The 26579-nt window shown below is 52.1% G+C and overlaps 9 protein-coding genes and 1 non-coding gene across 10 annotated transcripts; 6 read left to right on the forward strand and 4 right to left on the reverse strand.

The window, feature by feature from the left end:
* Positions 1 to 382: 382 nt before the first annotated feature.
* On the reverse strand, positions 383 to 1816 carry BO95DRAFT_450873 (toxin biosynthesis protein; the record flags this gene model as incomplete). Its single annotated transcript, XM_025588047.1, has 5 exons — positions 383 to 613; positions 668 to 1193; positions 1255 to 1363; positions 1434 to 1563; positions 1631 to 1816. The coding sequence occupies 5 exons, from the start codon at positions 1814 to 1816 to the stop codon at positions 383 to 385; spliced, it is 1182 nt and encodes a 393-aa protein (XP_025445121.1).
* A 1475-nt stretch (positions 1817 to 3291) lies between these two features.
* BO95DRAFT_407688 (uncharacterized protein) lies at positions 3292 to 6831 on the forward strand (the record flags this gene model as incomplete). The annotated part of the gene is made up of 5 exons (XM_025584078.1): positions 3292 to 3627; positions 4131 to 4370; positions 4424 to 4636; positions 4686 to 5043; positions 5097 to 6831. The coding sequence occupies 5 exons, from the start codon at positions 3292 to 3294 to the stop codon at positions 6593 to 6595; spliced, it is 2646 nt and encodes an 881-aa protein (XP_025445122.1). The 3' UTR covers positions 6596 to 6831.
* BO95DRAFT_t78 lies at positions 6728 to 6813 on the reverse strand. The gene has a single exon. It is a non-coding gene; the product is annotated as a tRNA-Val (tRNA).
* An 872-nt stretch (positions 6832 to 7703) lies between the features above and the next one.
* Positions 7704 to 8969, forward strand: BO95DRAFT_42981 (uncharacterized protein). The gene has a single exon (XM_025584910.1). It carries the CDS (start codon positions 7902 to 7904, stop codon positions 8676 to 8678), a length of 777 nt encoding a protein of 258 aa, XP_025445123.1. The 5' UTR covers positions 7704 to 7901; the 3' UTR covers positions 8679 to 8969.
* A 1602-nt stretch (positions 8970 to 10571) lies between these two features.
* BO95DRAFT_512106 (uncharacterized protein) lies at positions 10572 to 11051 on the forward strand (the record flags this gene model as incomplete). The annotated part of the gene is made up of 2 exons (XM_025591494.1): positions 10572 to 10915; positions 10974 to 11051. The coding sequence occupies exons 1-2, from the start codon at positions 10733 to 10735 to the stop codon at positions 11049 to 11051; spliced, it is 261 nt and encodes an 86-aa protein (XP_025445124.1). The 5' UTR covers positions 10572 to 10732.
* A 1721-nt stretch (positions 11052 to 12772) lies between these two features.
* Positions 12773 to 14005, reverse strand: BO95DRAFT_440086 (uncharacterized protein). Its single transcript, XM_025585874.1, has 2 exons — positions 13145 to 14005; positions 12773 to 13090 (listed from the first exon to the last, which is right to left on the reverse strand). The coding sequence occupies exons 1-2, from the start codon at positions 13572 to 13574 to the stop codon at positions 13002 to 13004; spliced, it is 519 nt and encodes a 172-aa protein (XP_025445125.1). The 5' UTR covers positions 13575 to 14005; the 3' UTR covers positions 12773 to 13001.
* Positions 14006 to 20272: 6267 nt separating this feature from the next.
* BO95DRAFT_356288 (uncharacterized protein) lies at positions 20273 to 21061 on the forward strand (the record flags this gene model as incomplete). The annotated part of the gene is made up of 1 exon (XM_025582296.1): positions 20273 to 21061. The coding sequence occupies one exon, from the start codon at positions 20273 to 20275 to the stop codon at positions 21059 to 21061; it is 789 nt and encodes a 262-aa protein (XP_025445126.1).
* Positions 21062 to 21191: 130 nt separating this feature from the next.
* BO95DRAFT_440088 (mitochondrial 54S ribosomal protein mL60) lies at positions 21192 to 22355 on the reverse strand. The gene is made up of 3 exons (XM_025585875.1): positions 22238 to 22355; positions 21835 to 22064; positions 21192 to 21726 (listed from the first exon to the last, which is right to left on the reverse strand). Exons 1-3 carry the CDS (start codon positions 22279 to 22281, stop codon positions 21674 to 21676), a joined length of 327 nt encoding a protein of 108 aa, XP_025445127.1. The 5' UTR covers positions 22282 to 22355; the 3' UTR covers positions 21192 to 21673.
* Positions 22356 to 22492: 137 nt separating this feature from the next.
* On the forward strand, positions 22493 to 24260 carry BO95DRAFT_440090 (tafazzin). Its single transcript, XM_025585876.1, has 4 exons — positions 22493 to 22969; positions 23056 to 23074; positions 23174 to 23284; positions 23361 to 24260. The coding sequence occupies exons 1-4, from the start codon at positions 22756 to 22758 to the stop codon at positions 24172 to 24174; spliced, it is 1158 nt and encodes a 385-aa protein (XP_025445128.1). The 5' UTR covers positions 22493 to 22755; the 3' UTR covers positions 24175 to 24260.
* A 153-nt stretch (positions 24261 to 24413) lies between these two features.
* Positions 24414 to 26547, forward strand: BO95DRAFT_512111 (uncharacterized protein). Its single transcript, XM_025591495.1, has one exon. It carries the CDS (start codon positions 24520 to 24522, stop codon positions 26425 to 26427), a length of 1908 nt encoding a protein of 635 aa, XP_025445129.1. The 5' UTR covers positions 24414 to 24519; the 3' UTR covers positions 26428 to 26547.
* The last annotated feature ends 32 nt before the right edge of the window (positions 26548 to 26579 follow it).

The raw sequence follows: 26579 nt of genomic DNA on the forward strand, positions 1-26579 counted from the left end.
TATGTGTAGTGCATCTAGGTCGGCGTTTGTCGGAATAGATTCGGTGTTCGGAGCTGGATAAGAGCTGATGCTGGACCTTATCAGTGCAATTATAATCGTGGTGTCAATCAAAAAGTGTATCCTTAGCGTTTGGAAATATCTCATAATTGTTCAAATTCTCTCTTGTTGATGGTGATGATGCAACATCCAGGATCCCGGAGTACTGCTTGAAGCAGCATACACTTCGTGTGGGAGAAGTAATACCTGGCGAGATCAGGTGTCAATGATACACGATTAGTCTCTCATGCCTCTACCTAATCCGAGTACTATCATCAAGTTATAGATGACTCGGCCTTTTTTTCGTCTCACGCTTAGTATCCACTGGCGACTGCATGTACTCCATTCATTGGGCCGATAAAGCCTTTCCACCCTGTTCAGACTTCTTGCTGTCGTGGCGCATCCAAAACTCCAATTCCTCGCGGTATGCATTCAACTGAACTTCTAACCAGCCAGACATCAGACAAGCTGTATCCTGCACCATCTCCAGCGGTGCCATGTGGGAGGTTCCGAGCAAGACTTCAGCTCGAACTTGCCTGCCTCCGCCAAGCCCAGTCCCAATTCGATTCATCTTATCCTATCTCCGTGCCGGAGTATTGATATGACTTTTCTCTCCGTAGATGAGGAATACCGGTGGCCGGACGTATGGAAGAAGCTCAAAGGCAATACATGACCACGGGCATATTGTCACATAACTCCGGTTGTTATTGTCGCCTTCCTTGGCAGAGAGGGATAAGTCCGGGCCTAGAAAACGCTCTGTCCTTGTAGGAGAACCACTCTTGTCGTCACTATCTATCTCAGGCGTTGCATTGAGGCGTAAGTATGTCCAGGCTTCCTGCGCTTTGGTAGTGGTCAAAGTCACGGCTTCAGGTAGGAGGGGTCTTCCTGGGGCGTGGAGGAGGTAGAGCGCCGTCGGGAGAGCACAACGGCCATATTGTATATATCTATCGACTACACGGGAATCCCAGCGGCGCCAGAATGGGTCACTGCGGATATACATCTCGGCTTCGTGCCGTGAGGACCACAGATCAGGTCGGGTGCTGGCCCAGAGAGCCGGACTTCGTCCACCCAATTTACAAGGACTTTCGACTTGAATCATGGGTTCGAGAAAGATGAGAGAATGAAAGAGCCGGGGATGCATTATTGACAGATGAACACTGAGATTGAGAGATATTAGTGCCAAAGCTTTTCCTATGCGGGAGAATACTGGACAAGTACAATTGCGAGCAGCTGAAACTATGTGCAACTCCCACGATTGGAGGCTCGATCTGATCACTGAAATCGTTCACCATACCCAGCAGATCTCGAGAGTGGTCAAACCAGTTCGCTATAGTGACCATGATCAGCAGAACCATTCCCATCATTGAGCGAGTAGTGCATCGGGAGATTTGTCTCACGATCGTCGCCAAAGTTATCTTCGTTCAACACTCCACTGGCGCCTTGGTTGGAGCAGTCCGCGAACCAGATAGCCTTGTTTTTCCCCTCGAAGCTTGTCATCAGCTCATCCCAAAGAGGCTCATAACACTCCTACATTAAGGTTTTGATCGTTAGTAGGCTATTACAGTGCGCCACTCTGAATAGAGTTGTTCCTGACCTTGCGAGTCCCATTCGCATGTCCTGCTATGATCGATATGCCATCCTGACTGTGGTTGGAGTTGTTGAGTGCGATGTATTGCTTGCTTTCCAATTGCAATGGTCTGTCTGTCTTGACTTGGTGGTGGTATTCACGGATGCAAGAGCAGGGAATAGCGTGCTCGATGATTTTGAACTGGGAGTTCATTTTGTGTTTCGGAGGTTTGGGTATGGACATGAAGAGAAGGAGCCGCATGCACTGTCTCTGGAAGAAATTTCCACGCTATTATATAGGAAATGGTCTACCGAGAAAAGAGAGCTGATGGTGAGAATGAAGCTGAGGTGTTAGGTAGTACAGTGATTCGGACCTGCCACCAACCAAATTCCGCATAGCACCAGACTTAAGATCTTACCTACCTAGTCTCAAGCTACCAGTATCCAAATCCGCTATTCGAATGGTCGCCTCGGCTAGAATTTCTCTCATCCACATGCCTTGGTCACTTTGTCTCTGTCTTATTTTATTATGGTTTTATTGGCTGTACTCAAAAGCTCAAACCTAGCATTGTTTCACATTCTAGCTGATTCACCATAGCTAACGTTAGTTATTTCACAGCATCACCAAAGGCTTCTTCTCTACATGATCATGGCTGTGTCACGTCCTGTTGCGACCACTACGTTAGTCTTCTCCAACTTCGAAATAACTCTCGTTTCTTATTCGTTTCGACTCTAGCATCATGATCCGAAATATAGCAAGTGATGCCAGCAAACCATAGCTGCTTCGCTATTATCAATGCTGCGATCTGAATTCCGGGTGGCCAATGCCAAGGGAAGCAATACGATAGTTGCCATTGAGGACGCAAACCCCGGCTGCTTTGTTTCTTCGCATCCCTGTCATGTCTTATCGTAGTGGTGGTTAATGCTTGCGATGTTGCACATAGCATTCGAGAAGAAAAAGTATCTCAAGGCAATGCATGCAAGAAGTAATTTGAGATAGCCTGAGACTTTGTGCAATATAGAAGAAATTTCTAAAATCTGCTGTTGGCTCTGCGACTCAGTTGTAGCAGATAAACCTACTAGTACTAGTACCCATATCATTCTGGAATGCTTGACTCCGCACTGCACCTTCCAAGACCCTTGACGGAGCCATCAACCTTGGCTGAACATTACCATGCGACCCAATCTTGTCTCTCCGGCGTACCCTATTACTCTCATTTTCAGTGATTATAAGCGAGGAAGAATCGATCGCAGCATGATGTGGGATGTGGGATTTGTGTGGGGTGCAGGTTTTGAAAGCGAACCACGCCTCAGCTCTTTGTCGCCTTCTTGGTGGCCGCGACTTGAAAGAACTTCCAACCGCAACGCACACAGCCCACTCTTCGGTCACCTTTCCCATTCGTTGAAACTACCTGATCACTCCTCGACGAACCAGACTTGGCTCTGAGAAGCTCTTCCTAGTGTCTTATTGCTCAGTCATTGCAGCAAAGCCTATCCCAGATGCCATTAGCCCACGATGGTCTAGTCCCTCGACCATAGGTGAGATCGACACTTGGGTGAGAACCTCACTGAAAGCGCTTGGAACAAGTGAGGACAGCTAGGGCTTAATCTCAAAAGTCTGAAATCTCTCTCGACTTCCGGTCATTCATGCTCACAGGGACTCTACCTCGGACATACTTCTACGACATCATGACTTCCGTCGATAATGTGGATGTCACCCTATACAATTTGATCAGAATAGCATGGGATTTGTATCATAACTGCAATCTTGTTCGTGGCGAGGCGCCTGACGGCTTCAAACAACTCGTGGCCGGATTACTCTCTCTCCATAACACTCTTCGTGCTCTGAAAAACAGCATCGAAAGTGTGAGAGGTGATCATAGAGTTGATCTGCAGCCTTCTCTTCATGCCTGCTTAGAGACCCTGCATGCACTCCATAAACTAGTGGCCAGATACAGGGCCATTGGCGCCAGCAGCGAGAAGGAGTTCTGGGAGAAGATGGACTGGCCAACACAACAAGGACAAGTTGAAGAGTTGAGATCGGAGGTATCCGCCCATGCGCATAATTTAGGCTTGTGCATGAGTTCGATTGTGAGGTAAGGACCCTGGTCGTGCCAAGGCTTGGGATCATGGTTATTAACCCTTTCAGTTATTCACGAGGAAGCTTCAACAACTCAGTGCTGGATAATTGACAAACAGACGAGTCTCCCTTACCATCACCGCCGCCACAGGCCGAAAAATCTCCCATTTTTCCACCACCACCCCCAATATCATCTCGAAGACCTCACCTTGTCGGGATCTCCGAGCTAGAGGGAAGCTCCATCTTTGAATCGACCATTTCAGATGTGAAGACACCCAATGGCTTCAGCAGTGATCCCACACGTGGGTCAGTCTCCACAGAGTCGATGGCCTCCGGATGCTCTGATGGTTCCGTCATGTCGGGAAGTACGCTTACCCCTTCTAGTAGCGTATCGGGGAATACAAACTTCAACATGCCCTCTATGAATCTATTCTCAACCGAAAAAGAGGTGTTGCATTCTCGGACTCCAGCCTTCGTGGGGAAAGGCACGCCAGACACAGATATGTCACCTCACTCTCGAACGCGGGAACAGATTCGTCGATCACTGCGCTATGAGCCTCGAGATAGATTCCACCAACCGGACGCTGAGCTCATTCTCAAGTTCGATGCGTCTGTGGTCAAAGGGCAGGAAGTGCGGAATCTCACCACGAGCGGTTGGTTACACATTGCTGTGTGGTGGCTGCTGAAGGTATGGCACAGTACGTTTTGGCTTCTGTAATTCGACGTCTAACAGAGTCTCAGGCCCGTGCAGTCCTTGCCAACGCGGACAAGCCAAGCCCGTTGGATAATCGTGGAAGCGTTAGCCCATCAACTTTATCGTGGTCCTCCAGCTATCAAGCATATGTTGACCTGCTCAAGGCCTCATATATCCTATATGATGTTGTGCTCAGAACTGGCAATCCGGAGGAATTGTTCTTGAATGAGAATCGGAAAATGGTCTCCGATTTGTCGGAAGTGAGTAGCTCGAGCACATATGCTGGATTCCACTTAACCTGGACTATAGGGAATTAGGGAAGACTTCTCCCAGTTCAGCTCCGTCGATGTTCCAGACTATGCTGCCATTCATTCACACAACCAGGAGATTTTGGAAACAATACAACCCGAAGAAAGTACGGGGAATATCAATCCAAGTTTAGGTCTAGGCGATGTCCGTTATACTACGGTCGAGATCGAAGACGCAGGCAATGAGGACGAACAAGTCTTCTTCCGCACGTTCGTCAACGCCGGGGTAGGTAGCAAGAAGCTTCGCATGAGAACGAAAGGCGCCCCATACATGCTTCTGTTGTCTACCAAGGAAGGTGACAATGAGCCGAAAATTACCATATGCAATCAAATGGGCACTTTTTGCCTCCAACGGGACTGTGAGTTATACCCCCTTCATTACAGACATTGGTTGAATCTGACCCGGTCATAGTCACGCCAGCAGATTTGGCCCAGCTTGTTCAAGTCTCAGAAGCCTCTCTCAACATTCTTTCGGTTGCCAAGTCTACGGAACCGGTGACGCTGATGTTTGAAACGGTCAGCGTTTCTATCTCGTTTCAGTATTTGCCCGACTTGGTACAGTTCATCAGCGTTCCGAAAGCCTACTTCGATGCGGTGTGGCCCCGGGAGCCAGTAAGCTCGGATGAGATTACCGAAACTATGATCTATAGAGGCACTGTTGAGGTACTGGAGCAGCTCAAAGCACCCAGCATGGTAGCCATGAGTCCAGCTTTGGTTCACCGATCCTGTGAAGTGCGCATTCTAGAGAGATCATTTGGCGAAGCATGGCGATCCATCCGGAGAATGGTCGTCAGTTCTTCTGTGGCCGACAAAGATCCAATGTGTATTGATTGGTTCATGCCTCTGAGCTGTGTACAAATCAACCGCAAAAAAGGATCGAGGCAGGCGCTACTGAAGTGGTCAGATACTGGGCAAGAACGATCCGATAAGACTGATGGGAACTACAACCCCCTTTACTCCAATGTTTATGATGAGAAGAATCCCAACGTCGGGATTAGTATAGAATGGTCAACCGAGCAGGCAGCAGAGGAGTTTGAGCAGGCTATCATGAGTCTGAACGCGAAACCGATATTCTCCTGGTCTCAGACCCAAAGCTCGGGTCACGTCTACGACGCAGTGGACGACACTCCGGATCACAAGAAATACAAGACCATCATGGTGTGTCAAGCACACGCGGGCTGGAAGTCTAGTGGTGTATATTATGTCTACAGAGACATCGACTACAGCTATGAGCATGGCAGCCGCAGTGTTCGATTTCCGCATATATTTCACACCCACTACATATCATCACACGTGGATCAATTGTACCGTGCTGACTCCCAGGTTCGATTCTCCCACAGCGAGAAGGTGACGAGAAGCGTTGCGATAAGCTTTGACGAAGTGCTCACCCTGCAGGGATTCATGAGCTCACTGGCATCCTCCCACGAACTCGTGTTCTCCAGACGTGCCACATCTCTTACAACCAAGTCCAAGCTCTTCTTCGGCCATAAAAAGTCATCTAAGGGAGACTTGGAGGTTCAGCTGTGGCGAGATGGGGAGAATCTGCGTCTTGCTGCACGATGGAAAAGTGATCAAATCGCGGACAAGTGGTTAACACTGGGGATGCCAGCTCGGGAGCCGACGCGAGACCACAGTGATCGAATAAACTTTCCCACGCAGGAGTTTTCAAGAGGGATGGTCCTCAATATGGCTAAGATAGCCGCTGGAAAAGCGAAGGACCCAAGTAAGGAACGATCGCGAGGTCCTGTGACGATTCATTTTCCAACAACAAAAGGTGGGTTCCCGCATGAGCATGATGAGGCATGCAAGTATATATCCTGGCTACTCTCCGCTTCGAAGCTAATGATCAACAATGAACGAACAGATCAAAGTGATTTCATTCTCGCCTTACGAACCAGGCCTACGTCATAAGACTAGATGAAAGGAAGACTAGGACATATATACTGCGGGGAAATTCCGATGAAAATAAAAAAGGAGCCTAAAACAAAACCGACGACTGCGGCCTATGATGCGATGTCGATGCTCGTCTGAGATCGACAAAAATAGTCACGCCCGGGATCGAACCGGGAACCTTCTCGGGTCGTTCAGCTGATGTGAACGAGAAATCATAACCATTAGACCACGTGACTGTTTCTTGTTGATCACAGAGTTCTTATTTGTCTTCTCAACCCCTTTCCCGCATCATCTGCAAGTTGGTCTGCAGATACCACGCACGGTACGGTCGGTCGGTCCCTTGCTGCAAGGCAAACCCGCCGCCGATCACCATATGATCGCAGACAGGGACAAGTCAGGGACAGAGAACAGTGGCCAGCCGGGCATCTTTCCTACGACGCTTGTGATTAGGATTGAGGGGGAGTCTGTGCCTTGGAATGAACAAGATTTATAGCCCGTCTGATCATACTGCTGCTGAAGATGGGCCTCAGGAGATCCTCGAAATCTTGGAAATCGATTCTACAGCTGCGGTTCATGTCCCAGCGTGCCTGAGAAATGATGGTTACACCGACCTGTTTCTTTCGACAAATCAACTTCGCTTAATTCACTCAAGATCTTTTGATCAATTGGTAATTGTTATTGACGACCAAAACCAGCCACAAAATGTAGTCATTCCGTGACTCAAACTAAAGCTGGCAGGTAACTCCTGTCCGCTTTTGTCCCGTATGACTTGCAGACAACCCCCGTCAAGCCAGAAAACTAAGTGTCCACACCTGCAAGTGCACCGGGCTTGACTTGGAGCGGGTGATCTCCATCTGCCTACTTCTCTTCTGGGCAATCGGGGAACATTGACGCTGCGCCGCGTGCGCCTCGCACGTGCAGGCCTCATGACTCTAATACACGAAAAGGCTGCTGCTGCGGCTGCGGCTGGTACGCCCTTTTTAAAAAGAGTCACTGCCTAGCTACGCTTTCCCTTACTGATATGTGTTATCTAGTTTACTGCATGATGACTGGTTGGTTTTGATTGCCCTGAAGCCCGGGGTGAATCGAATTCTGTTTCCTATCCAAGAAGGATTTTTGATGTGGTACTTGGCCTGACTTCTCATTTACTCACTAATTGCAGAGCCTGGTGACTCTTAGTCTTTCTTTATCATTACTCCGTCTTCCGCTGTTGCGTTCTCCTGCTTCTCAGGCTTGAGAAACGTCCCAATATTCACTGGATATTCGAGTTACGAATCGCGTTCTGTCATTCCGACATTGATCGCAGCTGCGTGGGAGTGTGGATATGCCATATCTGGTTCATCATCATCGCGAGCATCATCGACGACGCCACTCCTGGCCTTATTGCGGTGGTGGAACACAGCATCAGCCGCTGGGGCGAAACTGGGTGGTCTTTCAGTCTGCACACCAGCAGCAGCAGCAGCAGCTACAGTACCAGTACCGGCAGCAGCAACAAAAGTCCTACCAGCAACTCCTCGAACAGCATTTCCTCGTCCCAGTTGGATCGGAAGACTTACTTGAGGACGATGCTGCGTCCGCGGGGATTGGGCCCTCGCTGACGAGGACGAGGGCGATGCCTGCAGTGGCACCGAATACTCGTTCTCGACGGTGGTGGTCGTGGTGGTGGTCGTCCTCCGCGCGAGGGGCTTCCTCGCCGCAGGATGATCATACATCCTCTAGTGAACATGGAGGACCGTTCAGGAAGATGGTGCGGCCGCCGTTGGATAAGGCGAAGTCGCTATTTGTAATGCCCACAACGACGACTCAGTATCCGGTCGGCGGTGGAGAGGAGGTACTCTTTACGTCGTACTTGGTGCCTTCGACGCCGAGTTCGCCGCGTGCCGGAAAGTTAGACGCTGCAGGTCAGGTTGACGCGACTTCTGGTGGGTTGTTGTCAGTGCCGGTAGTGGATGTTGCAGGTGGTCGTGGTGGTACTGGTGGTGGTCGGCGAGGGAGAGCAATGGATCTGCTGTCGGAGAGGAACCATCGGCGGTGTCATTCGGAGCAGCCGCGGTCTTGGAAACGGCCAAGTGCGAGCTTGTGGCCGCTTGAAGAAGAGTGAGGTGCTGCTGCTTTAGTGGTTTGTTCATTACATGGTGTCTTTTAATTGGGGCTCTTCTCATTCTATTTCAGGCTGGTGTGCTCGAGAGTCTTGTAGGTTTTTCTTCTGCCTGTTTTGCTGCTTCTCATTCTCACCGTGTTCTATTTTGTTCTGGTCGTTGTTAGCATTCTGCTTCGGGCGTCTGGTATACATGGTATACGGGGATAGGTTATTTGCATGTTTGCATGAAGGACAGAGTTGCGCGCGGGCGGTCGGGCGGTCGGGCGGTCGGGTTATTCACGTGGTTTTGCGGCGCGTGATGTTACGGTCGGTCGGTAGCCTAGCTAGATTGGACATGGACACAAATAATAACACCTCAAAACTAGGTAGGCTTCTTGCAGAAACATTTTTGTAACCCTTGCAGAGCGATTTACCGCGGGGCAACCGCGCATCTTTTGCCTTGTATCAGTGCACGAGACCGTGCTTTGGACCTGTCAAAGATATAGACAGACAGTAGACAGCGCCCGGAACGACCGTGCCGAATTCACGCGGCATGGAGATGCTGTCGCGCTTGGCTTTCTGTGACTCCAGCTGAACATGATGTCACTGGGTCCGAGAAAGAGCCTCAACGTGCCCACTTGCTGGGAGTGGAGTGGGGATGGGAGTCGGGGTTTTCGGGGTGTGAATGGGTGCTTCGTCTACTCGGTGACAGATGCAGTGGATCTCCGCGGATGCTGTCTTGTTGACTTCTTGACTTGAGTGCATACAGAGTAGTTCACACCGAGTTCGTGTATGAGGATTTAGCAGTGTTCGAAATCGAGACCAGATAGAACTGATTTGAACTGGCATGTCCCACTGAGCGTCAGTATCCGGGCCAGAGCAACGTAGTCAACCGTTGTTGCTGCGTTGCTAACCCAGCCGAAACCGAGACATCTGTACTGTACAAGTCCCGCTGCTATTTTTACGCCCGCACACACCAACCTGGCCAGTGAGTTGGTCCGTGGAACGTGGTGAAACATTGTGCTCGAACCTTGAATTATTGCCTGTCAACCCTCCTTACCCTCACGGTAACCTGTTGTCTCGTTACTGGAAGTGTGTTCCCCTGAGAAAATTGACCTGCTCACGGAACGGACGGAATCAATGGAATGAAGATCCCCCCCAAGCTGAAGCGCTAACAACCGCACTATCAGCCCTAGTGAGCCCTATCACTCTGTCTGTGGTGGGTTATTGGATGGATTGGCCGGTCTGGGGAGTGGGGAACCCAGTTAGCACATTCGACGGTGTGGGGGCGGATTTACGCGTGATCGTGTTTTTTTTTTTTTGTTGCTTTGTGTGAGAGGGGAGGGAGAGGGAGAGAGGTGCGTGCCAGCCGAGGTGCAGTGCAGTGGTGGTCAGATGGGGGTTCTGGAAGGATTTGATTTCATGTAGTGTTGGGATTGGTGGTAACATCTTAAGTTACTGTAGGGAGTGAGATGGAATGATGATGGTTTGGGTGTGTGAGTTGTCCACGTTTTCTTGGGGGAAGGAACAGGTATGCATGCCGAATACGAAGTGCTACTGTGTAGACTAAAGAACAGGCAGCGGTGAATTGGAGCCTCCTGACGGGGTTGACAGTACCGGGATGGCAATGTGATTGGCACACTGGCCGACTCGTAGGGCAGAGGGGTGGAGAACACGCTGCATCTTCACCGCTCCACTCTTGCTGAAAGCCCTATCGATGGAGCCCCTTTCCCTCCTTGCTGGCGTCGCCCGATTCGCCAGCCCGCCTATGTCCGACACTAAGGCTGGCCCGCTGGCCCGCTAGGCCCCAGATGGGCCCCCGATTGCTGATAGCGTAGCCAAGTCGGCAGTCTGAAATTGAAATTGAGGGGTTAGAGCGTTGGTGTTCTGGTGCATAAATACCCTTCTTGTTCCCGGGGGTTTGCTGCGTTGAGGTTTTTGTTCTCCTCTTCTGTGTTTTTATCGGAAATTTGAGTCGAGGGTTTGAGTGATCAGGCTTTGTTTATCTAAGACAACTACAACCACCACCACCACCACCACCATAATAATCATAGTCTCACAATAAAACATTCAAAATGACCCCCTCGAGAGCCACCCAGGTCCACGATGACCACTCCCACAAGCGCACTTCCTCTTCCTCCTCCTCTGCCTACTCCCGCAAGAGCACCGAGGACTACCGCCGCTACAGCGGCACCGTCAACCACTGCGGCCGCCACTCCAACGACTGGCTATTCGGCGGCTTCAGTCTGCGCGACACCGTGCGCGGCGGCGTCGACCGCCTGCTGCACAACCACCACACCAAGGATTGAATCCCAGTGGGGCGATACCCAAAGGAAAACCAAGAACACAAACAACAACAACAACAACAACAACAACAATACCCACGATCTCTAGATCCTCTTCTCACAAAGGGGTTTCCATCCCGAAGAGTCTTCCGATCTAAGTCAAGGGTCCCTCCACCGCCATTGCAAGTACAATCGGGGGTTGATTCGCCCTGCTTAGCGGAACATGAACCTCATGGAGGCAGAAAGGTCACCTTGCGATCTTCGTCTTCGTCTTCATTCTTGTCCTCATATCCCGGCGAGGAGGGTTCGCAGCAGTTCATTTACCGTTGATTGGTCTTGAGGTGCGAGCATGTCGCTTCATATGGAGGCGAGTAGTGGGGAGGGTCGTGATGGGTTGACTCCTGCCTTGGGCAGGGGAACTGTTTCGGACCTCGCGGATCGAGAGTTGAGGATGTGCCAGTGTCGTGGGCCTATTGTCGGGCTTAGGGACTTCGGAGTGCTTGGCAGACTGCATGGAGCTCCGATACTCTGCTTGAGCGTTCGGCTCGTTTATGTTGGAAGGATGCCATGTGAATGTCCTGTACCCGAATTATGGTTCTGTTTGTCGGTATAGATCATCTGCCGGAATTGAGTGGATTGGGTGCATATGTCGATTTTTATAGCAGTTCTACTAGTATTGAAAACTGGTGTCACCACCACTCATATTCTTTGATTGTTCCTATAGTCCTATTCGTTAACATACACCAGTCCAGAATTTAGATGCTGTGGATGAACACTATATTCACTTACCAGTAAACAATACCCAGAGCCGCGACTTGTCGTATATAGCTTGTACCAGTGGTTACTATACCCGCCCACCGCAACACCTCGCTCACGACTCTGTTCCTGAACTAAAGATTTCCGTACTCGAAAGAAACTCCACTTCCGACGGATCGACCCGCGATTGATCATCATCTCGACATCTGGATCAGATCTCACAAGATGTCATGCAGCTATGTGACTTTCTGTCCCACGCCTTGTATAAAGGAGTATACGAGCTCTTTGATTGTATACCTTGAGTTCTGGATTCCGTCTTCCCGGTCTATGCTTAGTCTTCATCGACTTACGCAAATCTTGGTGATGAGGTTGATAAGATGAACTTAATGAACCCGGCACGAGGGTGAAATCCCCTGTCCAGAAGGAGATCAACTAGATCCAGGTTGTCTTTGATGGAAGTCCGTTATTGTAAGAATTCACAGTACACAGCAAAGCAAGAAAACAACCGAGGAAGAAGCAAGCCAGAGAGGAATGGCCATTCGGAACCACCGGTATCTACTCAGTATATCCATGGTTCCGTACTGGGTGCATCCCTTGCGGAACGCGAGTGCTTACCAACGATAACACAGCAGATTGATTGCGGTATTTAAGCATAGAAGAAGGAAGACTGCGAGGTTTCTTGACGTGTGTCGCGTCGCACTGGAATGCACGCAGATCTTGGGTCATCGGGATGGGATCGGAATGAAGGAATGCAAGGGCGGGAGCGGGGTCTCGAGGGGGCTGGTTCGTGCTTCGGGTGGATGAGAAACGGGACGGGAGTTATTGTTCCTGTGATGCTGCTTGGTTGGCGTTTCTGGTCATTGAAGATTTTTGGTGGTGGGAGGAGATGGTGGAGGTCGTGGTGGAAGTGATATAGGGCTAGTAGGAGAGGGAATAAAGTGCCATCGGCTTTGGAGAGAAGATAACAACCTAGGAAAGACCTAGCGGAACTTATGTCGCTGCTTCTAGTTGTGGTATCTAATATGCTGTAGAATGTCCCTTTCCATCGAATTAAAGATTAAGATCTAATGATGGCTGGCTTTCTGTATCTGGGGGTCATGTCCGGTACGTATCCTCTCACAGACTTTGCAACATGGAGCTCCACACTGCGGCAGTCACAGCAGGCTGCTTTCTTTAGCTGGAATTGATTTGGAAACAGCGCCAACGGCAAAGGAAGAAAGAACTCATAGCTCAGAATTCACTCTAGACATTCGCGATCAACGCGAAGGGCAAACGGTGAAACAGGGAGTGCCCTAGTTCAGCTTCAGGCAGCCTGCCATGCTGCGATGTCTGCGACTGTGATATCAATATTTTCTGATATCAGGCTCTGTAGCTTGGAGACTTGTGCAGGTGCTATCACTCAATTTAGTTAAGGGCAACCTGGGCCAAGCTTGACGGTGTACGTACTTGGACGCGGAGGTGCAGCACCCGCTTGTACCGTGATAATTCCAGAATCAACATACTCCCTCGTAGATACACCGTTGGACGAGGCAGCACCGAGCATGACCCGCATCCGGAACCTCCCAGCCTGAGTGAACTTGAGAGGCCCAAACCGCGCATAACCGCTGATCGTATTCCCACTGCTGCTGCGCACACTGGAAGTAAGCACTCCCGTAAGCCCTGGAGCAGGGGCGGTCCCGGCTTCGTTCCTGAGCGATATATGCGCAACTAGCTGCTGTGTAGGGGCTCTTGGAGCTCCTACCGGTCTCACCACAACAACCACTGGTAATGATATGGAAACCCCAGGGGAGACAGTGGTCGGAGGCGCGACCTCAAAATTGATTCCATACTCCCGACTAGAGCCTCCAGCATCTGCTCTTGCGTTGCCTTGAACCATGGTTGTTTCTAGACTGAAGACGAAGCGCGGTCTATTTGATAGACTTATGAGATAAAGATGAAATGCTTTGTAACCGCTCAACAATGCAAGAGTTGCGTTCAACACAACACAAATGAGGCGATGAAGTATTCGTGAGAGGTCTGTGTGTTCAGTTGACATTGGAATCTGTGGATGAGGAAAAGAAGCATCGATGGGAAGGCATTCCGAGCCCTTCATATATGCATTGAACCCTTGAGCCTACCAATGGAGTGAACTAGGGTGCAATATTGACCGTATCAATCTGGGCCAGGTAAATGCTCACTGTGTCAATGAACCTTTGCCACCACGATGGAATCAATCTCGGTTAGACCTTTGAAGTTCTAGTCCGAGCAGATCTGCATAGTGAAGTCTCTGGACCCCTGTTATGCAGGAGACTGAGAGGTTATTAGAAGTTAGGCACAGATAAAGCCTGCACGATCCAGAAGAAAGGGCGCCTGCATCATCATTACCCACTAAACTGTGAGATCCATTGCTTTGACTCGAAACTTTTACTTTTTCTGACCCTGCATCGAGTCTAGTTGCTTTTGTTGCCCCATCCGTAAGCGCAAACCTAGAGACCCATTTTAGCGTGATAAGAGAAGCGCCAAAAGACAATTGTCTATCACTGCCTGTCCTATCTCGATGGAGACGAAGGGTGTCAGTGGCATTCCTGGAAATCCCCATGGCACCTCGCCTGCAATGGGAGATGTCAGATTGTGTACTGTATGGAATGACTGCATGCCAGGGGAGATGAATGTGAAGCTTAAACTGACTAGACAATTTAGTAGACCCGAGATTGATCGACTAGTCACGAACTATGGTTCGTCGCAGTCTTTCTTTTTCCGCCTTCCTTCCATCTGAAGAGTTGATCTCCCCAAGTTCCCTTCACTTTCCACCTCTTTCCCCGCCTCCCTTCCAGTCATTCCCCCCTTCCTCCGTGGAAAGTCCGAGAGTCAGAAAAATCGACCACACTTGCGTTTGTCTCCTTGCGGCCTGAAACGATTTGTACACTACTAGGTACCTAAGAACCCCCGAGGCCTTGTGATCGTCAAGCTACCGAAGCCACGTTTTGACAGCTTCAAATGTGACCTCCCGGGCGATCTTCACCTTCACATCCCCAGCAACACCCCACCAGAACCCCAGACCTAGTCAAGCCGGTCACTCTGAATCAAGCGCCTGTCTAGCAAATTACGGCGGTCGAACTGAAGTCCCGATTCGGCGTCACGTACACAGCTTGGCCGGTGAATCGATTGCAATTGAACTCAGTGGTACATGCCACAGACCGAAGCTAGTAAGGGATGATCTTCTCACATCCGCCCTGAGAAAGCCAGTCTTGCTGACAGAAGCAGGAAAAGGAGGGGGGAAAGCCACACCTGGCAGTCAATTCAAGGAAGACTTCGCCACACTACATGCCTATTTAGGTCAAGAGGGATCGACCAGCCACAGCTCACCTCAGCCTCAGTATGGCGGAAATCGTGCTTCGCGCAGATCAAAAACAATAGCCCTGGTAGAGCAGATGTTACGAGCCCCACACCCCCTAACGCTGCTGGCTCTTCCCCGCTACTCGGTCCGGATAACTTCTTCTCTCTTTCACCATCATGGTACTTTCGCGGTCGGACCAACGGGTCATTGTTCTTCGGCTTTTGTTGTGACATAGAGGGCCTATTGAGAATGAAACCTAATTGCATGAAACTCAATAATTGGAAGCCAATCCACCTTGCAATGCAGGCTAACGCTCTTGACTTCGCGCCCTTTACTTCCAGAGTTAGCCATGCACAGTGCGCTAAGATGTGCACACACACAGATACACACACACACACACACACACGGTGGAGTCATTCGATTCCGCGGATTACTATGCATCATCTGGCGCCGACGGAGAACACCACCACGGTTCTGCGCTGCCGCTAGTACGGTACTTTTGGTTTTGGAGATGCAATCGCCGATTAGACCGCAGGATGGATGACGACATCCCTTGACTGCTGAAACAGGGCAGGGCGGCCAAGTTCCGTATTTACATTGCTCATGCAAAGCAGTGAAACCGATGGCATTGTGATTGCTCTACATGAGTCTCACTGATGACTCTAGGAGAGAATCCAGTGTTATCAAAACACGAAAAATACGAGCAAGTTACTTTGTCTCGTAAGCGGAGAACAACATGACGGGGGAAGAGAGGCATGTCTTGACACCTAAGACCTCGTCATCGACGCCACAATTCTTGCTTTTTCCCAGATACCAGGACTCAACCCAATATCTTGACCTGCAATGTAATGCGAGATGATCGGGACTACTGATTGAGTTCTAGTCCCATGCGCGGACGGTGTTGACCGTCCGAGGTCGAGGTACGCTCATTCCCCTTTGGGCTAGAAACGTGGTCCACCAGCCACAGATGGCTTACCGAGGATCAACGGCTCTGATTGTGGCGGTGAACAGGGTGTCACTCAGCACAACCCAGTGGAGTCCTTGCAGGATGGATCCCTCTATACATTGATAAACACTTTGAACGCTAAAGCGTGGCCCACAGTGAGCTACTTGTGTGGCTGTCACGAGGGTGATCTTCTGTCGAATGAGGGTGTTCTGTACGGTCACTCTTCGGCTTCTGCTTGATGGCAGGTCCCCGAGCACACACGACGAGGCCCGCACATAACTCAGGATGCACTAGCTTCTTTTCTTTTTCTTTTCTCCTCCTCTCTCTTTGTTTCTATGCTCCTCCCTACCCTTGTGCGGCCTGAACCCCTCTTCTGAGTACCACATCCCGGCACCATCAACGATTCTATGATGATTCGGCCTTGGTTGGCCTGGCGAATAGGGATTGCACGGAGGCTGGGGCTAGGGAAGCTCGACTGCGAAAGCGTGTATCTTAGCCTGAGCCCTCAACGAAGCTAGCACCTATGAGTGTGATGAGTCCATTCTCTGACCTGCTCTGTGAGAGTGTCAATATTGTTTCAGCCGATCCTGGCAATCCGAAGTTTATGTGCACATCATGGACGATCATACATTTAGTCGACTAAAGTCCGCTTCGGCCGAACATTAGCAAGGTTCAACAGCTAGGCGGGGCGAAAGATTGCGCAACAAAGGTACCATGCACCGATCCTAGATATCACACTTTTTGACCCTGAGGATAGCCTTCAGCTAGTTGTGGCTTGCCTTTCCGACTGACTAATTGACCTCAACGATTGACTTACGTGCTTCTGCCATTCTCTCCCTAATTCTCAGGTCACCACAGTAAACACGGATAGCCTTTCAGCCTGCCTACGCAGAAGCAGATATGCTTGACAAAGTTTGAGATCGATCTGAAGATCTGTTCGACATGCAGATGACACGATTTGTTCACCTGCGATTGACTGGAAGAGGTAAATAAGTCCGCAGAGTGGCTAGGTGTCGCTCCGGACGTTCTCATTTGTTCGATGGAGACAAAGGGAGAAAAGCCGGCTTTGTTTTCCGTTCCCGCGCAGGTGGCGTACAGATTCTAGACACGCTTCCATTGACCGCTTGGACCTTCTAGGCTACATTCCTCTGCACTACCACTCATCATTCTTGATCATGAGATGCGCCGTGAGAGCTCAACGTCAAGTCCTCATCACCCTTTCTGTTCTTGTGGGCGGAACATTGGCACGATGATTGACCGTCAAGTCAGCGGCAGCAGCGAGCTGACACCTAGCCATCAGCCTCTCATACTCAGATACGAGTCTGACTTGTTGAGGCAACACGCTGTGGCGTCTGCAGCCCTGGAACGGAAGCTCTTAAGAATCCCCCGCTGCCAACCAGAACCTGGATATGCGATCCGCGAGATCATCACATATGTCTTTGTCATACGAGCTTCGCGGCCCTGCGCAATCCAGCAACTTTCGGGATCCACTCCACCGTCTCAGGTCAAAGAACTTCGATTCCACTCTAAAGACCTGATCAAGGAAGCCCTGGCATTGCGGCTATCCTTGCATCCCAAGGATTGACTATAACTACAATAGGTACTACATACGAGATAGTAGCGTATAAAGTATTGTGGAGACTTCAAGACATACTGTCCGGGACCGGGGTTCAAAGTTGGCGCATGGATCAGATTCAGAGCTAGGCCGGATGCAAATGCCGTAGTCCATGTGGAGTCCTGCCCTTCTCGATCTTAGTCTACTACTTTAGTTGCCGAACCTTGCTTTTTTGACGTGGAAAACAAGGAAAATCGTTCGCAAAGAGGGGCTCCCCTCTGGGAGGATTCAAAAAGTTCAATAAATTGAGACCGACGTAATATCGGGCCTCGGAGTGATTTTATCCCACTGTGGAGGGGAAATGTCGCCGAGAGAGAGAAAGAGAGAGAGAGAGATGAGGGACGGAGAATCTGAACGAGCAGAAAAGGATCGTAGTAAGGATCTAGAGGTATTTCCGTCGATGGCTGTCAGCGAAATTGAAATGAGGCGTAATAGTGAGGCGAGAAACCGCTGCATCCTTTGCTCAGAGAACGGTCACCTGACATGCTCCCTGCACTTGAGCATCTGTAGCAACAGTCCTGGCAGTTGTCCTGTATACGATGAAGAAGAGGTTGATGTCAGACTGCGCGCTGTTAGGAATTCTTCTTAGTATATGAGACGACACGAGATGTAGGGAAGGGTTCTCGTCACTTATGGCTCATGCAATGACTTCTGAACTTTTCGATCTGACTGTTCTTAGGCTGATCAAGAACTGGAGCGAGTGATTGGAATCTCAACGAGTTTCTCCGTTTTGTGATTCTTCGATCCTCGCCATGTGTGACTTGTGGTAGCTTTGGTTCTTCTCGGCATAATCGAAGAGTTTCAGGGCGAGGTCGAGAGCCGTACCTGCATGTCAAACCACAGCTCGTGGAAGCTATGGATACAGACCGAGATATGAAGTTATAGACTGTCAGTCAATCTCAAAGCCTCTAAGGTATTCCGCGCGCCAGGGTCAATCGTTGGATTGTTGCTGTCCGTCTGGTGTAGAGCTTCCGATTGTGAAGGCTACAGGTTTGAACATAATCTGGATAACTTGTTGCAGTGCTTGAGTAGGGGCTTTGCATTAAGCATTCCAGCTCAAAGATACCGCAGGAAATGGTTGGCATGACTTTTCGCCAGTCCTCTCTGGAGAAGTCATACGAAGGCTAGGTAACTGGTCAAGTTTCCCCGGCAGGGAAGGTGACGGAGCTCTGGGCTCTCCTTACCGCCATGCCTTCCTTCCTCTGCGACGATGCCTCTCTACTACACGCCAGTCAAACACTCATGGAGTGGCTGAGGCGAAACTCACTTCCACCAGTGCAAGCAATAGTATTCTTATCAGAATGACTGCCTTGCTACGCTCCTTTCACGCGTCCGATGGCACCCGTCCTTATACAACCATACTACCATGGTCCCTTCCTCTCCCACGCAACGCGAAGCGTCGACACGGCTCCCATGACCGGCCCCAAGCGCTTCAGTCTCCGGGTGCTGCTGCAGCTGTTCGCAATCACAATCTCCATCTTCGTCCTCGCGGTGCTCTTCTGGAAGCTCGGGAGATTCTTCCGCCGCTTCACCCAGGCCAAAGTTACCCAGCCTGGCAACGCGACCACCGCCCGTTACGCCCGGACCTGGTACGGCTGGGTACCAGCGGAGAAGCATGCTGGACTCAAGAAGTTCTTCCGAACCTGTTTCGAGAAGTTCTGCAGGTGGACGGCGTGGCGATCGTCGAACCAGGACTACAGCTGGGTGTGGTGGGATCCGGGGCAGAGGGATCTGAACAAATACCGAGAGACGAGGCGGCCGTTGCGGTGGTTGCCTCGTTGGATCAGGAGTTATAGTTTCACTGCTGCGGATGCTATCTGGAATCCTGGGCCCGCTGACCTTGCTGGTGTCATCGCTGCGCCGAGCAGTAGTCGTCAGTCGCTGTCGTTCCGAATGGCCGGAGCACTTTCTTCTTGTCATACCCTGAAACGTGTCGTGGGGAACAGACACACTGTGTCAAGGACGAGTATCTGCACGCAGGTCTCTATCAAGGTCTATCTCCAGGATGGATGTCGCGGAGCGGTGACGCGGCCTGATGCTCCCGCACCGGTTGGGGATGGGTTCATGAGCGCAACAGGAGAGTTACGCAGGCCAATTCGCTGTCAGATCGAGGCTCGAAGAACATTGACTCTAGAGCATTCATTTTGTTCTTTTCAGTTGGCTCTGTGTGAGCGGAACATTCCTGCTGTTGTCCCAAGACTGTCGCAAAGTCGCTCCCTCCCGTGCTTCGACCCCGTGGCAGAGCGCCTCAGGAGACAGGACGGCCTCATGACACACTGGGCCCGTCATCATATGACCAGTCCTGATAACAACTCAAGTGCCAGGCATAAGTCTCGCTACTCGTGCCCATATCGCGTACGCTGCACTCGGATGAGTAAACACACAACCCATGAGGAATCTCTTTGTCCACCTGTCCGTGTCGAAAAAATTGACAGACTCACGGGACTTCTGTCAGATACTAATCCTGTCCCTGGACTGTGTGACATGACAAGACAGTGGGGTGGCCGAATATCATCTTCGAGATGGAGCAGTTTACCCCTCGAAAACAGAAGACGCAGTGCTGCCGCAAATGCTACACCTCTTCGACATACGGCGTTCAATTCTGAAATCGCGAGACGATTCTCCGAGACGGTATATTCTGAGCACCTCTACCACAAAGAAAGAAACATTCTATCTTTGCGAAGCCTTGAGGCTGGAATGAATCAAAGCTTTTCGAGAGACTGCTTGCCAATTGGACCCAAGGGTCTAGGGCTTGGGCAGAGTTCACATGAAGGCTTTGCATCTCGCCTAAAGGCAAACGTGGAAGCCCTCAATGTGGACCAACCCAAAGCTTCTGGCATCGGACTGGGAGATTGTGATTTACGGTTGATAGCTGACCTAGACCGGAGGCTTGAGTGGCTCTCCAACCAGCTCATGCCCGGACGCAGACCGTACCATTTTGCCGTCCTTGCCAATCACTGGCTGAACCCTGAGACATGGATCGTCATTGACCCCCCGACCCGAATCTCGATTGATGCTAGACGCCGACTTGGGGACCCAAGATTCAATGACCCATACCCAGCCCCTGACTGGACCCCGAAGCCGAAGTACCCCAAGCTGCAACGCAGAACCGCCAATGTCCCGAAGATCAACTCCTGGAGAGCAGCTGTAAATCGGAACAGACGAGCAGGCGGGCTGGACGATGTCATTAAAGGTGTTGAGCTATTTGAGGGTTCAGACGACGCACCCCCGGATGGCAAGGTTGACCCTGCATGCTGGATCCTTCGAAAACCGCCTCAAGGATTTAGCATGTCCTCTCGCCAGGGGACCGTATTCTATGAAGGAGGAGCAGGCTGGCAGGAGACGCTAGACGACTGGCAAAAGGTTCGCCGTGGCTATCGAATCCGGAAGGCAATCCACGAGGGAAGGGCAAACCGGAGACGAGCAAAAGAGATTGCGCTTGGTATTACGAGATACTATCGACTGGGCATCTCCAAAATTTCCTGATATCTGGCTACTCGCGGGTAACAACATAATCATAGTCAGTGGCGTCACTTTGACACAAGGGTGATTGACGGCAACTCTTGCGAATGCGGGGACAGGAATTAGAAAGGCGGCAATGTATGGGAGAAGTGATCCAGCCCGAGGCTCTTTCTTGCCATATTCTTATTTCCGAGCTGTCTTGCTTTGATATGACTATATGTCCACCTATCTTTACACTGTCGAGATACCGAACACGCAGCTCAATCAAGCGATGCGAACATAGTGGTTGTACGGACGGTATAAGGCGAGAAAAAAAATTGAACATTGTGAATATCAAGGAATACCAATGCAGCTATAATGTGTCATCTCCCAGTTGCCAAAAGATAAAAACTCCGATAGTCGCCCTTGCCCGTATCCCGTTTCCCCCTAAACTCGGAAAGCCTTTTTATATGGGAAAGGGGTAATCAACATGGACGGTGTGGTGATAATATGATGGTGTATAATACAGCGTTGCCAACTCCAAAATCGTTTTGTGTGCAAGATAAGAAGTTCGGTAGTGAGACGAAGGTTGTTTCTTCTCATAGCGGATGATACGTTTTCTGTCGGGCGCAAATGATCCAGTAAACGAACACCGTTTTAGAAACCAGGGGGGTTGACTCTTTGGCTGACTCGCGTCCACTTGGGCAGCTCTGTTTGGATTGGGATTTGCAATGTTAGCTTTCTTTCCCTCCCTTGCCGGAATGCTCTTGGGTCGACAGAAGCAAGCTTTGATTGAGGGCGGCTGCTGGAACACTCACTGTGAATCCCCTTCCGGTACTTCTTCTCCTTCTTGTCGAAGATGGTGTACTTGTCCTTGGGCAGCATCTCCTCCTCGCGGGGCATCTCGTTGAACCACCGCGTCACGGGCTTGGCCGTCTGGCCGTTCCGGGCCAGCGCCGCGCTCACCGTGTCCACGACGCGGTCGACGGCGCGGAGGCGCTTCCGCTGGCGGGCTTTCTGGGGCGCGGAGATGCGCCAGGGGATCTTCCTGTTTTTTTCAGGGGTTGGAGTTAGTGATTGCTTTGTTGGATTTGGGTGGAGAGGGGATAGCTAGCGGTGGCGTGGGAAAGAACTTGTTGATGATGATGGGAGGGAGACGGAGAGTGCGGAGTTCGATCGGGGGGGTTGAGGGAGTCTGGAAACTAGAACAATGCGACTTACCAGAGAAGACCCGAGAAGAGCGGCGACGAGGGCTTGAACATCATCTTGAACAGAGCGTCACACACACACCGGGTTGCAAGAGAGAGGGGAAGATGTGGGATAGGATAGCCGTTGCGGGTTTTGGAGGTGGAGGAGCGGACGAAAATCCCGTCGAGGTTTGGGAAAGTTGGTCCGTGCCATCTCTTCACCTCCGCGGGACCGTCTCTCTCTCTCTCTCTCTCTCTCTCTCTCTCTCTCTCTCTGTCTCTCTCTGCTTCCAAGTTCTCACACACACTCTCTTTTCCCTCGGTTTTGTTTTCGCCCAATGAAGGTGCTACTTGGTCGCACGCTGTCGGTTTTCGGGGTCTCTTCCCTTTTGTGCGTGATTTAGATTATTTATCTTATTTATCTCTTTAACTTCTGGGTGTCTTCTTCTGTCTTTCCTCTGAGAGTTTTGAGTTCTTGGATGCGGGCGTGGTTTAACCCGTCAAAGGCCAACCTACTAAAACTACTACCGAGTTCACACACATACAGTACAAATGTCGCGCTCGACGACGGACGCCGGCGCAACGGCAGAGGCCCCCTCGCTCCCATGGAGGACTCTGTCCGCCACGACCATGCTGGGGGTCGCATCGCTGTGCCGGTCGTTTCTGTACGTGTGCAGCAAGCCCGAGGTATACGGCTTGGAGCCATTTCTGGAGTTGCTCGATTCGAGACGCGATCCGGCCCAGAGGAGAAGAGGGTTGTTAACAGGTATTTTCTCCTCCCGGATTCTCTTGCCGCGCAGTTGCGCCAAGGCTTCGAACAGAAGTGGCTAATTCTATGATCTCCTGCAATAGTTTCGAACCATACTAGCGTGTACGTGCGTACAAATGCGCCTTGAGGTCCGAGGCGATTCCAATTTACTTCTTACAACGGAGATGGCTGATCATGGTCGCGACGCGACACCCCGAGCAGGATGGATGATCCGATCATGTGGGGGTTTCTTCCTATGCGATACTGGCTGACCCTTTCCTCGTCGAACAAACGATGGGGTTTTGGGAGCCATGATATCTGCTACCAGACCAGGTATGCGATCCTGGGCATTTCCACCGAGATTGATATTGGGAAGGGTGGTGGGCTAATGTGAGCGAATCGACATCAGACCCCTGGCGCTGTTCTTTACAATGGGCCAGGTCCTTCCCACCCATCGACTGGCCCATTCGCCACACGGTGGTCTGGCACAACCCGTTGTCACCCAGGCGATTCGGTTGCTGTCAAAGGGCCCATTCGCCGCCGATCCCCATCTCGCCCGCCCCGAGCGGCAATCGTGGAGCTTGCAGAATGTCTGCGTCGACCCGTTCTCGGATCTCCCGATGGCGTTCACGACCGACGGCCACGATTCCCACCTGTCCCCGTCCTCCTTCGCCTGCAACTCCTACTCCTGGTTCCATATCTTCCCCGAGGGCATGATCCACCAGGCGCCTAACAAGACGATGCGGTACTTCAAGTGGGGGGTCGCTCGGCTCATCCTCGAGGCCAGTGAATGTCCCGATGTCGTGCCCATCTGGCTGGAGGGCTTCGACCAGGTCATGCACGAGAGTCGCGAGTTCCCGCGCTTCCTGCCCCGGGTCGGCAAGGAGGTCAGCATCACGTTCGGAAAGAAGGTCGATACCGAAGCCGTCTTCGGAGAGTCGCGGAGGAAGTGGCAGCAGATCAGGGCCAAGGCGGAGCGCACATCGCCCGACACCCGCGACCTCCCGCTCGGAGTGCTGAATGACGAGCTCCTGTACGGGACGGAGGCGGTTGAGCTGCGCAAGGAGGTTACCATGAAGGTTCGAAACCTGGTTCTCGAGGTGCGGCGGTCTCGAGGCCACTCGGATGAAGACCCCAAAGCGGGTCTCGCTGAAACGTGGATTCGAGAAGGCCCCAATCGGGAGGGGAAGATGTTGGATGATTCTTGGGTGCGCGATCTTTGAAGCAACTACAGCGACACGCCAAAGCCATTTTCAGTGTAAATTAGAGCATATTTGATAGACGAAGTGTACTGTACAGATTCACGATGAAACATAGTTATCAAGCCAGGGTGCCCAGTCAGCCAATGGAGGCTGTGCCAGGCCAGGCCCACCGTGAGTCAATTCGACTCATTATTCCTTCCAGCCTTGCTTACAAGTTAACTCCGCTCCGCAACTTTACTTCGACCCGCCGACGTCAATTGTTTCTTGACAATAACCAATGTTAATTTAACTCCCGCTTCCACCTCCTACTCTCGCCGATTCATTCACACTCCATGCCACCCACCACCGCCACCACCACTATCCCCTATGCCCAAGAAGTTCAAGAAGAATGTCTATGCGAAGCCAGCGAGTACAGCCCATCACACTCTGGTCTCCGGTGGTTCCCGCCCCAAAGACCATGATCGCCTCCGCCCGTCTTCCACCTCCTCCCCCGCCGAGCAACAAGAACAACCCTCCGTGAACGAGCTGATCGACCACCTCCGACGCACCCAAATCACACGAACCCCCGACCACGGACCCGAAAACCCCTATCGATTCGTGGTCCCCCGCTCGGTCCACCCGTCTCTACGCAATCTCCTCGAGCTCCCCGAGACCCCGCCCCCGCGCCCGCGGCCGGGCTCGCGCCGCCACGCCGTCGTCGGCGCACGCCGGGGCACGCGACGAACCGCCGCCGGACCCCCCGCCCCTCAGAGCTGGCTCGTGGGGAACTACGGCCGGGAGGAGGAGGATAAGGAGCTGGAGGAAGATGGCGCGACGGAGAGTCGTCGCACCATCTACCGACTGGCGGAGCGCTTGCCCGGCACGACGTTCCCCGCCAGGGGAAGTCTGCAGCATACCGTGCTGAAGGCCATGGCGCTGTACTGGGCGTGGCATCTCGAGTACGACGGCCCGTTTCTCGCGGACCTGCCTAATCATGTCAAGGCCCGACTGCTCAGTTTCATTGGTGTATACACTCGGGACTATCAGATCCCGTCTGGGTTGGGGCTGCGGGTCTTGTTCCCTCGCTCTCAGCAGCAGCAGCAGCAACAGCAGCCGTTGGACGATGACTTCGCGGCTTCCCATGAGCACAGCAGCGAGGCAGGAGCAGCAGGAGCAGCGCAGGAGAACGACGACGAAATCACCCGCCTCGACCTCAGCAGCGCCCTAGGCCGCTGGCTCACGCTCAAGCAAATCTCCAGCGAACTGCTCCTCACGACCAAGCAATCCACCCCTGCTCTCCAGCAAACACCCAACGAGCCCGCCTCCGCCTCCACCTCCGCCGTCCCATCCTCCTGGGAGGACGAATACGACGAACACCAACCCCCACAACCTACTACACCCACATCCCTAACAACAACAACCCTGCGCACGCCGCGCTTCACCAACCTCCGGTACCTCTCGCTCGCCCACCCGACCCCCGCCTCCGCGAACTGGAACAGCCTGATCACGCTCCTCGCGCGCCTCACGCGCATCACCCACCTCTCGCTCGCCCACTGGCCCCTCCCGACCGCCACCCCGCACGCCCGCACCGCCACCGTCCGCCACCCGGCCCACCGCTCCCTCACCTTCGCCTACGGCGGCACCGACGCCTACGCCGCCAGCGACAACAACTGGGCCGAGGTCGCGGGCCTCCTGCGCCGGCTGTCGCGCGCCACCTACTGCCTGAAATGGCTGGACCTCGAGGGCTGCGGGGAGTGGCTCCCCGCGCTGAATTGGGTCGGGCGCGGCCCCGACGGCGAGGTGTATCCCTCCGGTCCGGAGTGGAATGGCTCCTGGCGCGAGGTCGAGTTCATCCGGTTGGGCGCCGGGTGGGTGCCTTCGCTTGAGGGGGATGATGATCCTGCGCTACTGCAGCAGCAGCTAGTTCCAGAAGGCATTAGACCTGCAACTCTAGTAGAAGGTGTAGGTGGGGCAAGACGAGCCCTGGCTGCGTCGATGCATGCCCCCCCTCCGGCGGGTGCTGGCGCCCGCGGTGATGATGATGATGATGATGATGATGATGGTGATAATCTCCCCTGGGACGTCGAGGAGGAGAGGATCAAGTACCGGCGGATGAAGGAGGTGCAGCGGTACCGCGAGATCGTGGAGACGGCCAAGGAGGTGCAGCGGAACGTGCAGCGCGTTCGGAAGGAGGGCAAGGGGAAGTGGGTGACGTTCTCGTTCGGGTTGGAGGGATTGGAGGACGATGCTTTGAAGAGGTTGCTTGGGCCGAGGTGGTTGGATCTGTTGCCTTGATTTTTGGGGTGCGGCGGTAGCGTTTTTGGGGGTGTACGGTGCAGCATATACTGTATAGTAGGGAAAAATCTATAACTGCAACTTAGGTAGAATATACAGCAGCTGCAGCTGCAACAATGGAAAGAGATATCTTTCTAATCTTCAGCTATGGG

The sequence above is a fragment of the Aspergillus brunneoviolaceus genome (assembly GCF_003184695.1).
Source record: "Aspergillus brunneoviolaceus CBS 621.78 unplaced genomic scaffold BO95scaffold_13, whole genome shotgun sequence".
Lineage (NCBI taxonomy): Eukaryota > Fungi > Ascomycota > Eurotiomycetes > Eurotiales > Aspergillaceae > Aspergillus > Aspergillus brunneoviolaceus.

Coding starts and splice junctions, on each gene's coding strand:
- BO95DRAFT_42981 (XM_025584910.1), top strand. CDS start 7,902: ATGCCATATCTGGTTCATCATCATCGCGAGCATCATCGACGACGCCAC.
- BO95DRAFT_440086 (XM_025585874.1), bottom strand. CDS start 13,574: ATGGTTCAAGGCAACGCAAGAGCAGATGCTGGAGGCTCTAGTCGGGAG. Junction 13,091..13,144: donor TGCTGCACCTCCGCGTCCAA/GTACGTACACCG, acceptor ATTGAGTGATAG/CACCTGCACAAGTCTCCAAG.
- BO95DRAFT_440088 (XM_025585875.1), bottom strand. CDS start 22,281: ATGATGTTCAAGCCCTCGTCGCCGCTCTTCTCGGGTCTTCTCTG. Junction 22,065..22,237: donor CTCTTCTCGGGTCTTCTCTG/GTAAGTCGCATT, acceptor TGAAAAAAACAG/GAAGATCCCCTGGCGCATCT. Junction 21,727..21,834: donor GTACCGGAAGGGGATTCACA/GTGAGTGTTCCA, acceptor CAATCCAAACAG/AGCTGCCCAAGTGGACGCGA.
- BO95DRAFT_440090 (XM_025585876.1), top strand. CDS start 22,756: ATGTCGCGCTCGACGACGGACGCCGGCGCAACGGCAGAGGCCCCCTCG. Junction 23,285..23,360: donor GATATCTGCTACCAGACCAG/GTATGCGATCCT, acceptor AATCGACATCAG/ACCCCTGGCGCTGTTCTTTA.
- BO95DRAFT_512111 (XM_025591495.1), top strand. CDS start 24,520: ATGCCCAAGAAGTTCAAGAAGAATGTCTATGCGAAGCCAGCGAGTACA.